Source organism: Heteronotia binoei, chromosome 2 (genome assembly GCF_032191835.1).
Source record: "Heteronotia binoei isolate CCM8104 ecotype False Entrance Well chromosome 2, APGP_CSIRO_Hbin_v1, whole genome shotgun sequence".
Classification (NCBI taxonomy): Eukaryota; Metazoa; Chordata; class Lepidosauria; order Squamata; family Gekkonidae; genus Heteronotia; species Heteronotia binoei.
Window position 1 is genome coordinate 63,450,936 of NC_083224.1, and position 14,936 is coordinate 63,465,871.

Here is a 14,936-nt window from a genome sequence, read left to right on the forward strand (position 1 = left end):
ATGTTTGGTTTCAGCACTTCTCAGTTCTGTTCCATCAAGATCTAACGTGCTGAACCATCTGATTTTCCTCTAGCCGATTTACCTGACGGGCCTCCTGTCCCTCCAGAAAAAATAAAATAATTAATTACACAACTGAAATTAGGAAAGGCTCCTGGCCCGGATGCCATTTCCTCCGAAATCTTAAAATTAGACCCAGACTGGTGGGCTTCTCCCCTTGCATCTCTGTTTACAATTGTAGACCGAACAGGCATAATTCTCTTAGCATGGTTGAATGTAATAGTGGTCCTGCTATGCAAAAAAGGTGATCACACTAACCCTGCCAATTACAGGCCGATTAGCCTACTCTCCATCATTGGCAAGCTTTACTCCAAACATCTATTAATCAAGCTCAATCTCTGGATGTTGCAGGAAAAAATTCTAGGCCCTGTACAGTTGGGCTTCTGCAAAGGGAAGACCATTTTAGACCACTGCATTACCCTAGCCCATCTAGTCAACAATGTGCATAATAACCAGAAATTATTTGTTGCTTTTTTAGATTTAAAAGGCGCATTTGATTCAGTTGACAGGGACCTCCTCTGGATTAAGCTAGATAAACTAAACATGGATAAAAGACTCCTTATGCTTATTAAGAGATTACACACTTCTACCACCTGCCAGATCAAATGCTCATTAGCAGGCAACCTAACATCGAAGATTGCTGCCAATATGAGTGTCAAACAGGGTTGCATTTTGGCTCCCTTTTTATTCAAGCTCTTCCTTAATGACCTGGTTATTCAGTTGTCTGGTCCTGACTGCCATAGTCCAAAACTCGGGGCATTACATGTACCCTTATTACTTTATGCTGATGATACGGTGCTGTTGTGTTCTATATTTTACTAGCTCAATTATGAGAAGTCCAAAATCTTAGTTTTCTCAAAAAAGAGACTTTACAAATGGGTTATTGATGGTAAAGAGATAGAGCAAGTCACATATTTTAAATACTTAGGTGTTTATTTTCAATATAATGTGACTTGGTCACACAAGTATGCAGTGAAGATAGCTCACATCAGTGAATCTGCCACAGCTCGCTTTTTTTATGGCAGAGGTAACCAATTTGTGCCAGCTGCCATAAAAATATTCAAAGCCAAAGTGATTTCACAACTTCTGTATGGCATCCCAATCTGGATTGGATCTTATGAAGGTGCTATCCAACGTGTCCAATCCAAATTCTTGCGTAAAATTCTGGGCATGCCAAAATGTGTCCCATATGCAGTTATCTGCTTAGAAACTGGCATGTCTTTAATGGTTACTAGTGCATGGCTCATGACCTTCAAATTCTGGCTATGCTTGCACTACAACTCTGAACCGGGGAGCTATATCTCTCAAATGCTCTCTGAATTTAATTTGTCAAATTGGTCAGCACAACTTGAGAGAGAAAAAAAAGCAATGGGTTTATCCCTAGAACTATTGTCCATGCTGTCCTTCACCGTCGCAGTCCAACAAATTAAGATATTGAGCTAGATATTGCTAGATATTGAGCGCCAAGACCTAGTCTGGCTAATAAAACTTGTTCCCCACTGAGTTTTGAGATGTTGCTTAGTACTGGGAAAATATCCATCCGTCTTGCAGGTGCCACAGCAGCTTAGAGCTTTTCCCCTTGCCAGATGCAACGCCATGCCCTCTGCCATTCTTTATGGCAGATTTAACAAGACAGCCTACTCAGTCAGATACTGTCTCTGTAAGCAAAAATGTGTGGAGTCAGTTACTCATATTCTTCTTTATTGCAATTTGTATACAGATCTTCGTCATAAGTATTTACATCCTCTTTTAGTTAGCATGGTTGATTGTTCTGATGCACTTAAGGTCTATAATCTTTTGAACGATACCTCATCTAGTGTCACTGAGAAAATGGCTAAGTTTCTTTATTCTGTTTTAGAGGCATGCCAGAGGATCTCATAGAAATAGTTTATGTTTATGCTTTTCCTGATGTATATGTATGCAATCATTCCATTTCAACTTTTTTTTTTAACCAATTTGCTCTTATATATTTATATATTTTATGCCAATAAAGGCTAACTTGATGTGAAACTGGTCAGGGGTGGCGACTGGCTGGCCACTCATCAAAAGATAGAGCTGGGTGTCATCAGCATACTGGTGGCAATTTTAAAACATCTGTACCTTGCTTTTGTGAAAGGGCTGAATAAGTTTAACAAAAATAACACATTTGAAAACCAGAAGCTCAACCCAGTTGTCTTCAAGAGCAGCCCTACATATAGCTCACTATTGCAAACTAGCCAAGAGGTTGCAATAGCACAGATCTGTATGGTCAGATCAACTGAGACCAGAAGAGAAGTCTCTGTATACAGGAGAGGGTGGTTTTTAAGAGGAATAAATAAATAATTTCCAGACTGGATGTAATCAAATGAACAAACTCTTTGCCACACCCTGTGCTTGTTCCGAAAAAACCAACAAAAATGCAAAATTAGGAGAACATCCGCAGCCAAGAACGAAACGTCTGGAAGAAAAACTTTCTCCAGTAGAACACGGCACTTGAGCCCAAAAGATTCTACAAACCCTAATGATGTTGCCAGCCGTGAAAACCTGAAATCTTTGAAAAATGCAAAAGCAGTTCAAGAGGTTTTTTTAAAAAATCTGCTAGTACAGAGGTAGCTAGGGAAGGAAGGCATAGCCCAATCTAGTCAGATCTCAAGAAATTAAGTAATGCTAATAACTGGCTGGGAGATTACCAAGGAAGACTCTGCAGAGGAAGGCACTGGCAAACTACCTCTGCTTCTCACTTGTCTTAAAAGCCCCTTGCTGAGGTTCCAGAAGTCAGTTGTGACTTGATGGCACATACATATGCATCAGGCCCATAGCTATGGGGGGCCAGGCTGCTCTATTAACCCCCCCCTTCCCTCTGTAGGGCTCCTCCGTTGGTGGCGCAAGAGAGTGTTCAACAGAGAGCAACAAGAGCAAGAAAGAGAAGAGATAGGGACAGCGCGAGAGAGAGAGTGTAGGACGTAGATTCAGATTTGCATTAGAGCATGGACAGAGTGCCAAACAGAACTGCACTAATCTTGATCATAGAGCTCATTTGCACTAACCTGCCTTAAAAGTTGTAACAAAAGTATTATATTTGAAGTGTTATACTCTTTCATACCTATCTGTGGTCACAGAGCTGACTGGTCCAGCCCTACAGCACCGACTGAATCAGTGCTTGGGTCCACCAAAGTCAGTATTGTCTACTCCAGGGGTGGCCAGAGTTGCTTAACAAAAGAGCAACACAGAATAAAGGTCAGATGTTTGAGAGCCGCAAGACATGAACATTGGATATTTGAGAGCCACGGAAGGAAGGAAGGAAGGAAGGAAGGAAGGAAGGAAGGAAGGAAGGAAGGAAGGAAGGAAGGAAGGAAGGAAGGGAGGGAGGGAGGGAGGGAGGGAGGGAGGGAGGGAAGAAAGAAAGAAAGAAAGAAAGAAAGAAAGAAAGAAAGAAAGAAAGAAAGAAAGAAAGAAAGAAAGAAAGAAAGAAAGAAAGAAAGAAAGAAAGAAAGAAAGAAAGAAAGAAAGAAAGAAAGAAAGAAAGAAAGAAAGAAAGGGAAGTAGGTAGGTTCAATCCACATGCCAGGCATAAAGCTGGACTGAAATTCATCACATGCAAAAACATCATTCAGGTATGCTTGGGAGTCACTCTGCTACCAGTCACAATGCCATCCTATGCAAACTTATACCCTTCTAACTCCATTGAAGTCAACAGACCTAGAAGGATATAATTTTATTTAGTACTGCAGTATTGATAAATTTGTCAAAAAAGGTAGCGTTGAGAGCGACCTGTAATTAGCTAGCTCATCTCTAGTCAGAGAAACCTTTCCAAATAGAAGTCTAATCAGGGCTTTTCTGAGCAGGAATGCACAGGAACACAGTTCTGGCTGGCTTGGTGTCAGGGTGTGTGGCTTAATATGCAAATGAGTTCCTGCTGGGCTTTTTCTACAAAAAAAATTTATAATTTTTCTAATTATAATTTTCTTGAATGGTTGCATAAAGTTCTTCTCCAGCAGATGCATTAATAATTCCGACCAACTGAACACTAATCTTTTCCTGGCAAGGTTTTATTTGCATTGAAGGGCAGTGATCTATTTGCAAGTGATAACTTAACAGAATTCCAAGGATCCTATCCACATTCAGAAAGAGCAACCTGAATGTATTTAAACAATACCAACAAGAGGATGCTTCTGACACATCCCGGCAATGGACTTGTATTCAGTTTGGCATGGCCTCCAAGTGAGACAAGATAAAAATTACCAGCAAAAAATGTACCCAAAGCAGAACTGTGTTCAAGTAAATCATCTTCCTCAAGGGGGCTGGATCTGTTAATAGATAATGAACCATCTTAAACTGCTGGACAGCATTGTGCTGATGCAATGGTGCTGAAAAAGAGGGGAAGCCTGTATGGCAATCAGGAAACAATTTTTTTAAAAAAACTAACCCCTTGGACATGCTCATTTAAAAATATTCAGCAGAAGGGATGAGGCCAAACCATGTGCTTCTGAGAGGCCTGCTGCAGTGAAAAGGGGTGGATAATGTCCTGCAAAGATGAGGGAGTTAAATTTTAAGTAGCTGACAGTAGTTATAACTGGGTACTTGTTATAAATTCTTCCTTTTAAAATGTAGATTTTAGCTTAGAGGCTTCTCTGACAAGTTAGTTTTCCACACAAAAGGAGTTTTTACATTTCTCCCTCCCAATTACAGTCTGAAGACATATGACTCCTGTGCAATAAGCTTCCTGCAAGCTTGCAATTACTCACTTTCACCACAAGAAAAAAAATACATGCCAAAAGAAGATAAATACAGACTGCTCCATATAAAATAGAAAATGTTGTACAAAGCACCCAGTAGAAAAGCATAAATATATTCATCTGAAAGTCCCACAGAATCGGCCAGTTCTGGCTGCAGAAAAAGCGAGTCAGTCACAGTTGAGTAATACTCTTTCATACCTATCTGTGGTCACAGAGCTGACTGGTCCTGTTCCTACTGGTCGGTGCTGTAGGGCTGGACTTTGTTTGGCAGAATTTGTTCCTGATGGGGGACCATGGTGTTCTGAAAAAGAAATGAAGATAAGGGGTTCCCATGCATATACATGTATTTCCCACTGCTCTTTCTAAACATCCATTGCTGCTGCCAGTCCTGGAATGAATCAACCACTAATTGGAAAAGGTTAATAATTATTCCTAAAGTGCATGTTATTCATTTCATTAAGAACTCTTGTGGCAAGACTACTAAAAACCATTAAACCACACTGCAGTTCGCCAATTAGTGCAATCCTTGAAGGAAGTCCCTCTGCCTTCCAACATAGAAAGTACACTGATTAGTAAGTCACAGTAAGTCCAACTGGACCTATAAAACAAATATGGTCTAAAACAGGGTTATCAAACTCATTTGTTGTGAGGGCCGAATCTGACATGGCTCAGTAGCTATGCTGTGTAATTGAGAGAGTCTGGCAGAGCAAGTTATTCCTCCCTAAGGGAGGAGCCTCAGCCAATGAAGAAAGTACCGGTTTTGTTCTGTAGCTCCTATGTGATTGAGCAAGCCTTGCAAAGCAAGCTGTTATGCAGAAGGAAGCAAGATATAGGGAGAAGGAAGCAGATGACAGCCAGTTGCTCAGAGACCTGATAGAAACCCTCTGGGGGCCTGATCCTGCCCCCGAACTGCATGTTTGACACCTCTGGTCTAAAACATAAAGCTGCTTCTCCCATTCAGAAAGCAGCAATGATTAAATGACACCCTCCCCCCCAAAAAAAATCTTTTAAGGGCACATTTTAAGCTAAAGCAAAGTTCAAAGCAAAGCAGTACATTTTTCAAGACTGAGTGCAAATCAAGAAGAAAATCTTTGCAGTGAAAAGACTTGCAGACATTTTACCCTGGAAAGCTTAGGTGTGCTGAATTAAAGCTTTTTTAAAGAATGTAAACTCATCCCAAATTTATAAACCAAGATTACCATTCTGTATTTACTACTGCTTTGAAGATACTACAGATTATTAAATTCTATGTCCTAGTCAATCAAAGCCTTGTGGAGTTCAACACAGGATTCCTTTATTATGACATGTGTCTGGATGAATATCTTCCATGGAGACAAATGTCAACACTTTCATCTGGTTAACATTCAGAATTCTAATTAATAAACACAGGTAAAGAAAAGGCCACCTGTCTGTATAAATTTGCCTCTTCTCTACTCATCCACTTCTCTGTACACTTTTCACTTTCTACATGACTGGCTTCTGTTTTGTGCAAAATACTAAAATAATGCTTTCTGGAGCATGAAGCATAATTTAGGATATTCCCCCTCAGAATTAAATAGTTTAGGGTTTCCCCCCTCAAACTATTGGAGGGGGGGGGGAATGAATTTTTTTTAAAAAAATCTGCATTTATTAATTCTAACGGGGAAAGAGAAAAGGTTTCACAGGAGGTTTTGCAGTCATTTAAGAAGTTCATATTCATGCACACAACCTTAGGGAAAAGTAAAATCAGTAATAGATGGGCTATTATATTAGCTTCTGGTTCAAGAGCTGTTTGTATTTCTGCGATTCTTATTGCTATTGGCTGGCTAGTGGAAATAAGTGTTCTGTTCTCCCAGACATGAAATTCACTATGTGGTCTTTTGTATTAATTTTCCACCTATGAAAAGTATACTAGTTCACATTCTGTTACCCACAACACACATCTGATTGGCTGGTCAGTTTTAATGTTGTAGTTAGGTTACATATTCCTTTGTATATTCTCAGGTCTGTGTTTTGTATTTGAAACATTTTTTTAAAACCCTTGAAAACATTACATTGTATACCCCTGTTAAGTTTCTTCAAATGTGTACTTTCCTCAGGAAAAGAGGATGCAATTTATCTGAGGTGATGAGGATTCTAACCTAGAGGTAAAGTAGACCAGAACAGCCTCAAGTTTACTGGCATTAAGCTCGCATTCAGAGCAATGGCTTCGACATGCCCTACTTTGGCATACAATAAAATTGAAAAAAAATGTAAGCACCTTTATTGAAAAATAATGGATTATGTAAGTATAAAAAGCCTCTTTGCTACAAGTAAATTAAATAGTTGACATTATGTATCATAGACTATGATAACATGTTAAATATCTGTAGTAAATGTGAAGAGGATCCTTTTTTATTAGTTTGTAGGCTTAATGTTGTTATTATTCAAAACTGTAGAAAGTTACCTTTCTGGCAAAATAACCATAGCAAGTTTTATTAAATGCAAAAGCAGCACCTTGGAAAAGCACATCAGCAACAGTTCATTTGCAAGTCAGAGAATTAGACTGTTTTGTTGTACAACATTTTCTAACTGTCCATAAAAGCTGGAAGGAACAAATTAGTACCAAACGTGTATACCTGTATCACCCACAATAATTACTGCTGATACCCTAGAAAGTTGGAGGAGAGGGAGTTTTAAAACACAGCAAAGGCAGGTTACAACTGAATCATTCACTGGTCCCCAAAGGCTATTCTGCTTTCTGTGTACTGAGAATACAAAGTCAGGTAAGTCTGTATACCTTCACAGTACTGGACAACGGCATTCCTAACACTAGGGAGATGACTGCCTAATGAGGCATTTGTTAGGCTCTTTTCTTTTGGAGCTCTTTTATGATTGTGGTAGTGCTTCAGACTGTATTGTGGACTGGATTTCACCTATGGTCTCAGTATTATTTCATTTCCCCCCTATCTATCAGGTTTCTACAGAACTTGTTGAGTAGAGGGAAGAGTCTGGGGAAAGCAAGGACAACAAATTATATCACCGCCTCTAAGTCACCCAGGAAACACTGTGAAATAGTTATGCTCCCCCCCATACCCTACTTGCCACCTTCAGTTTTTATATCAGCCTGATCTACTGTGAAGCTGCAGCAAAAGCAAGTTGAGTCCAGGGAATATGGACACAACTTGTTAAAAACCTGCATCATCTAGTTTGGCCCTGCGAGTACCCTAAGACCCTTCTGCCTGTACTCCATGAAATCTGGCACCAAACCTACTGATGGGCAAATTAAGGAGCTCAGCTAAGTGGTGTTTGTGTGGAAGAGAGTCAAGTGATATATGCTTTCACAGAATATTCTTTTCACTAAATGCTTTTTCTCGGCCATCTGTTAACAGAGTTTATATGCACTAGATTAGAGGCATTTCATCAGTTACTGGAAGGACTATTTGATGCACTTGATGTCATACATCTACAGACAAAACTCAGCATAACAAACATTTTGCTTCATAAAGAAAGCCATTGAAATATGCAGTCTAGTGAAACTTTCCAGTGCAATAGTACAAGCACAACTGGCACCTCATTACCTTCCTCAGCAACAACAGTGAGTGTGACAGTGTTTCCTGCTTCTTTTATCAGCTGAACAATATTTTCATGTGAGAGGTCCACAATTGACTGCCCATTCACTGCTGAAATTCGGTCTCCCACTTTCAGTTTCCCACAGTTATCAGCTGGGCTTCCTTCAATGACACGGCCAATCTTATGAGGAATCACTGGGGAATGAAGAGAATTGTGTCAGTGTTTACCGTACACTTTTAATCATCAATAATTTACATATGAGCATGTACTATCACAACCAAACCTAGTTCTTGACTTTGGAGCCTTTTTACTCAAAAGATGTATTTGTGCTACATACTTTATCTGGTTTCATTTCTTTAAAATGGAATGTGGGAAAATCAGTTAGATAAAAGACTCTTAGCCCTCTCTCAAAAAACTATATCTCTCAGGTGAAAAGGAATGAGTAAGTTTATGTTTGTTAGGTAGTTATGCTGAGACCAGTTGCATTCTTAACCTGATCTGTAATCATGAAATATGCTGAAGGCCATCAGTAGATGGCACTGATACATTTGATATTACACACCAGAAAGATACATCTAAAGACATGATTTAATTTATTGACAGTCCAATTCCACTTACTATTTTTAAAATACGATTACTACCACCACACTTAGGCATTTATAAACATTCTGAATGTTCAAAACACCTCATATACATCTCCATGGTAATCTTTAAAACTGCCAGTAAGTAGGTCAGCACCATTATTCCCATATTTCAAGATGTTGGTTTCCTGAGTTTCAAAATAAGCAACACACACATTTACACAGTGAATACATGTTGCAGTAACTCCCCCCAAAATGTATAATGCCTGCCTTTCCTCATCATGGGCTACTTTAAGAACTTCTTTTGTTTGACTTGGGCAAACACAGCTTTACAATCACTATTCTGCAGCTGCACTCTCTGAATTCTTCTGCTACACACTCTGAATCACACCTATTTCATAAATGGGGGAGGAGATCAAGCTGAGAAACTCCACACTGAAGCATCGGTAACTGAAACAAGCAAGCAGTTCTAAAATTCACAAGCCCAAAAGATTGTTGAGAGTTACAGTATGTTGCTATCCAACTGTGTTTTTCATTTTTAAGTCTAAGAGAAGCAGGTTACCTGAATCAGTGACTGATGGTTGTGTTGGACTAGGTATTATAAAAAACTGAATCCAGGTAAGATGATGCTCATGAAGAAAGGCTGTAACTTTCAACAAATACAAAAATAGCCTCTACTATATGGACCTAAAGGAAGAAGTAGTTTTCCTATTCTAAAAGATTTCACTGATTCCACACATTTCAGAGCTCAATCTGGATTCTAGTCTAATCCCTAAGTAGTTTTGACTCCTGTTTATGCAAGCATGTACCCCCCAAATGAGCTTCCCACACTCTTCAATCTGCTTGGGAACCCTATTTCATGTATTGCTATTTGCAATGTTTAAGCTGGTGACCTCAAGGATGCACTGCTATTTTTGCCATAGTGCCATAACTGTAGAACTTCCTCCCTGATATTCATTTATTTACTTATCTTATAGCAGAGCTGCACACAAGAAGTATGTAATAATATAAAATATGTAACCAAGCTGATACAATGGGTATGCAGATCGACTGGGCAATCATCCTAAATAATAATATCTAGAATTTTCAACACACTCAGCTGCAACTGGGAAAGAGTTCAAAGAGCTCAATCACATCTCCTTGGAAAGCACAACACTCACATTTCTGTGACAGATGGAAAACAGTCTGGCATTCAGGTCCTAGTAGCTTCAGGTCCACAATCGCATTCAGGTCCAAGTAGCTTGCCTCATTTAAACAACAGGTCTGCACAACTGCCAATGCCTGTTCATATTCAATTAGCTGTCTTCCATACTTTACGTGGCAAGTCAAATCCTGTGTTCTTCTCATCGATGTTTATCAGCATATGGATATCAGGTGGAACTGACTGCATCCATTCATTCCCTAGATTGAAATTTTGTGACTGCAGGATTTGTGCAGATCTTCTTGCTGGGCATTAGGATCTTAGTTTGGATAGGCCTGTGTCAACCATGTCTTTGTGAATGGGCAACTCTCAGTTTTCAATGAACTTTCTATATTCATGAAGAAGAGTATCTTGTCTTTGGAGACGTGGGGGAGTGATGTCGCACAATGTGGGTAGCCAACAGGTGAGAGTGGGCTTAATACGTCTGCTGATGATTCTTGTGTTGAGCTGGGCATCAAGTTTGTGATTCTGGGGGCTGTTGAGCCATAATGAAGCACCATATTCCGCAGTACTATATACCAGCCTCAAAGCTGAACACTTAAGAGTTGTAGCAGACACACCCCAAATTGTACTACATAATTTTTGGAGAATGCAGTTTCATGTGTGTATTTTCATTGCTACATTGGTAAGATGGTGTTTATAGCTCAAAGTCTTATCCAGGGTAATGCCAAGGTATTTAGGTGTATGGTTGTATTTAAGTTGGGTTCAATTAAGGTAGACATTCAGTTCACAGTTGGCAAGAGTATTATTGATGGAAACAGGAGCATTCTGTTTTTTCCTGGACTTCGGATAAACTGCCATTTCAAGGTCCCTAGTCAATATTTTCCTCAGTCCTTTCAGTTGATTTGTGCCTTACTGCAATAGCCATGTCACTGGCATAAGCAAACTGGATATTAGAGATGTACAGATTGAAAAGAGCTAGAGTGAGGACTGAGCCCTGGAATAGACTGTTTTCGTCTGTTTGCTGACTGACCCATAATTACTTGGAAAGTTCTATCATTCAGCATGTTATTTAGGAGTTATTATTATTATGTTATACAAGGGAAAATTGAAAAAACATGTACAACTGACCATCCCTCCATACTGTGTCATAAGCAACAGTCAGATAGATGAAAACTGCTGATGTCTTAAGACACTTCTGATATCCTACCTCAATGAAAGTTGTTAACCTGAGAACCTGGTCTTCACAACTACAACAGGACCAAATCCTGCTTGCTCTATAGCAGGGGTGGCCAAACTAGCTTCATGTAAGAGTCACATAGAATTTCAGATATCTGAGAGTCACAAGACATGAATGTCAGATTTTTGAAGGAAGGAAAATATATGGGGGAGGGAGAGGTTGAAAGAAAGCAACTGTAACTTTAAATGCCTTATCCAAGCTGCCAACTGACTTGGCAAAGAGATTTAAAGAGACAGATGATTTCTCCAAGCTGGCCAACAGTGGGGGCTTCAAGAGCCACAAAATATGTGTGAAAGAGCCACATGTGGCTCCTGCGCCGCAGTTTGGCCACCCCTGCTCTATAGGGACATGCTAGTTAATTCTGTCATGATCATGACAGAATTAGCCTCTCAAGGAGTTTATATCAGGAGCTCAGAAGGGAAATACCGTAGGTCTGTAAACTTTCTGCTTGATGTCTTGGTGTTCCAGGTTTCATAATAGCAACTATCTTTGCTTTCATGAATTTCCCTGGTAGTCTTCCAGTTTTCATGATGTCAGTGAGAAACTTTGCAAGTCACTTCTTAATGAACATGCTGCTGTTAATCAAGAACTTATTATGGATGCAGTCAAAGCCTGGTGCTCTTCCATTCTTGATTTCCTTCAGTGCCTTCAAAATTTCATCAGCACTGAAATCCCGACAGCTCACAGTCTTCAGGGCAGGTGTGCTTCAAACTGGAGATCATTTAGCCCATTCTTTGATTTCTTTGTAGAAAATTTTGTAAGTTTCCTTTTTTCCAGATGACACTTATATGGTATGATGTCATTTTAAATTGTGTGGTCTTGTATGGGTGTTGCATGCACTATCATCAACTAAAGCCAATCAACTTGTACTGCATGTAACAAATAATTGGGAAGTGGGAAGAACCTTTCACAGATGTATCACTTTAGATCTTTCAACATAAATGCAAGGAAATAACCTGTGTGATAACCTTTTATTTTAAAGAAATTGAACTCACAATCCACTCTTGTCTCCAGGTGAGTCCCACAAGTTTCCAATAGTTTATAAAGGGAAAACTGGTTAAGTATCCCGAAGGCTCATAAAGTAATATTTTCTCCTGAATATCCATGGAACTATAAGAACCTCACCCAACTCAGAGGGACTAAAAATATTGCACCCACCTTTCTCCCTCAAGAAATTTCACCATGCTTTCCACAACTTCTACCCATCATCAATCTATGTATAACTCTATAGAAGAAATAAACTTCCTGGACACCACAGTATAGATACATGAAACACACATAAGTACCACACTATACTCTTTTCTACTGCTACAGACAGACAAACATGGTTATCCATCTTGATCTTCTTTCTCCAGCATCTGATTACCCATCCACCATTAGAATTCTGAGTGCAAACCACCTCATCCAAGTATTCTTAACCTTGCTAAAAGTTCTATTTCCCCATATCTCTAACAATCAAATTATCAGCCCACAAACCATGTGATAAGCATTTTTAGAATAGTATTGATGAACCATCATAATCAGAGATAGAAGATGATATTGGATTTATATCCTGCCCCCCACTCCGAAGAGTCTCAGAGCAGCTCACAATCTCCTTTACTTTCCTCCCCCACAAAAGACACCCTGTGAGGTGGGTGGGGCTGGAGGGGGCACTCACAGCAGTTGCCCTTTCAAGGACAACCTCTGCCAGAGCTATGGCTGACCCAAGGCCATTCCAGCAGGTGCAAGTGGAGGAGTGGGGAATCAAACCCAGTTCTCCCAGATAAGAGTCCATACACTTAACCACTACACCAAACTGGCTCTCCCAAATAACCAAAATATTTCTGGCTCTAAAGAAGAAGGCACAACAGGCCAGTCTAATACTAATATAAGTTACTGGTATTTATTTTTTACTGTTCTGCTGCTCTATGACCAGGTGTCATTTTTTACATGTTTTAAAATGATCCCATCCCTATGATCTGTATAAGGATAGAAAAGCAGGATATAGATGTTTTTAACAAAATAAATTAAAAATAAATACAATTTGAAGAGTTGTGAAGTAGGGTGAGAACAGTGAGTTTACTACTACACCTGAAACACTGGTTCACTCAATTTAAGAACTTTTTAGAAAGGCAATTTTAAAAAGTGATGACATGGAAGTTTCCACTAAAGTACAAAAACTTGTTTTTAGAAAGGGAAAATGTGTGATTAAACAATTTTTTAAAAAACAACCCAGAACCCATCAATGAATTTTAAAAGATTTTTAACCTCATGCTTAAGTGATTCTGAACATGCCTCATTAGCTATTATTGAGCACAGCAGGATGTTTTAAAGGGGAGAAGTAAGTAAGTTTCTACTTATGCAAGAAAGGTTTAATTATGACTACATAAAGGCTTCTAAACTTAAAATGAATTGTTCTTATTCTTCTTATATATTCCTGATGAAACTACTAGTTCATAAACACTAACACGTTTAGATACAAGGGCTTAGTGAAATGGTTCTAGAAAACTGATTTTCTTCTAGTTCTTTGAAGTGCCACCAAGCAAAGCCATTTGGCTGTGGCCCAGATTCTAGTAGTGCCACTGATACAAACATCCAGATACTTACAGCTCTTTCCAATTTTCTTTTTAATTTATATGGTTTTGACATCAGTAAAGCTTCTCTGAACCTATTCATCATTCATACCATCTACCAAGCTTGTTACCAGCAATGACTTAAGTACATCTATGACATTCCTAAAATATTTTACATGGTGCTTTAAACCAACCAACCAAGCAGCAAGTGTTTTACATAAATTAAAGCAAATAAAAATTACATAGATCCTGCCCACAGATTTAAAATCAAGGATCCACAAATCAGATTAGAGAAATAGAGGGAGACATTCAGGGAGGGTCTAACAGTCTAACCAGACATAAGCACTTCTGCAACTTCCAGACTTTTTCTAAATTATCAGGGACCAATTCAAGTCACTAGTACAAGGCCAGAAGGATTCAAGTCTCCTCCCAAACCCAAAAATGGCTTTGGTGAGCAATCACTGGATCAAGAAGTAGGCAGACAGCTGTTCTATTATATTAAAAAAAAACCCACAAAGAAACCCTCAATTTGCCAAACAGCTGACTTGAAAGGAACACAAAAAGCAGTAGAAGAGCCGGTTTGGTGTAGTGGTGAAGTATGTAGACTCTCATCTGGGAGAACCGGGTTCGATTCCCCACTCCTCTACTTGAAGCTGCTGGAATGGCCTTGGGTCAGTCATAGCTCTTGCAGAGCTGTCCTTGAAAGGGCAGCTTCAGGGAGATAGCCCCACCCACTCACAGGGTGTCTGTTGTGGGGGGAGAAGATAAAGGAAATTGTGAGCTGCTCTGAGACTCTGAGATTCAGAGTATAGGGTGGGGTATAAAACTACAGTTGTCGTCTTCCTAATCTGAAACATGGAGCTGGATCCAGCTCCTGTGTATGGAGTTTACAGAAATGGTCCTTTCACTTCTCCCCTTCCCCAGCAGCTTCCGGCTCATAACCAGCTGCCTTATACTGAGTTAGACCACTGGTCTATAAAGGTTAGTATTATCCAGGGCTTTTTTTGTAGCAGGGACTCCTTTATATATTAGGAGGCCACACACCCCTGATGTAGCCAATCCTCCAAGAACTTACAGTAGGCCCTGTACAAAGAACCCCATAAGCTCTTGAAGGATTGG

General features: G+C 39.5%; 1 protein-coding gene across 1 annotated transcript in view; it reads right to left on the reverse strand.

Annotated features, from left to right (window-relative positions):
* The window catches only part of MAGI3 (membrane associated guanylate kinase, WW and PDZ domain containing 3), a 267,634-nt gene that overhangs the window by 34,715 nt on the left and 217,983 nt on the right, over nucleotides 1-14,936 (reverse strand). Inside the window, exons 16-17 of the mRNA XM_060231211.1 lie at nucleotides 8,312-8,497; nucleotides 4,971-5,073 (exon numbers count right to left, since the gene is read on the reverse strand). Of these exons, the coding sequence (XP_060087194.1) occupies nucleotides 4,971-5,073; nucleotides 8,312-8,497 (289 nt within the window). The remainder of the gene's footprint in view (nucleotides 1-4,970; nucleotides 5,074-8,311; nucleotides 8,498-14,936) is intronic.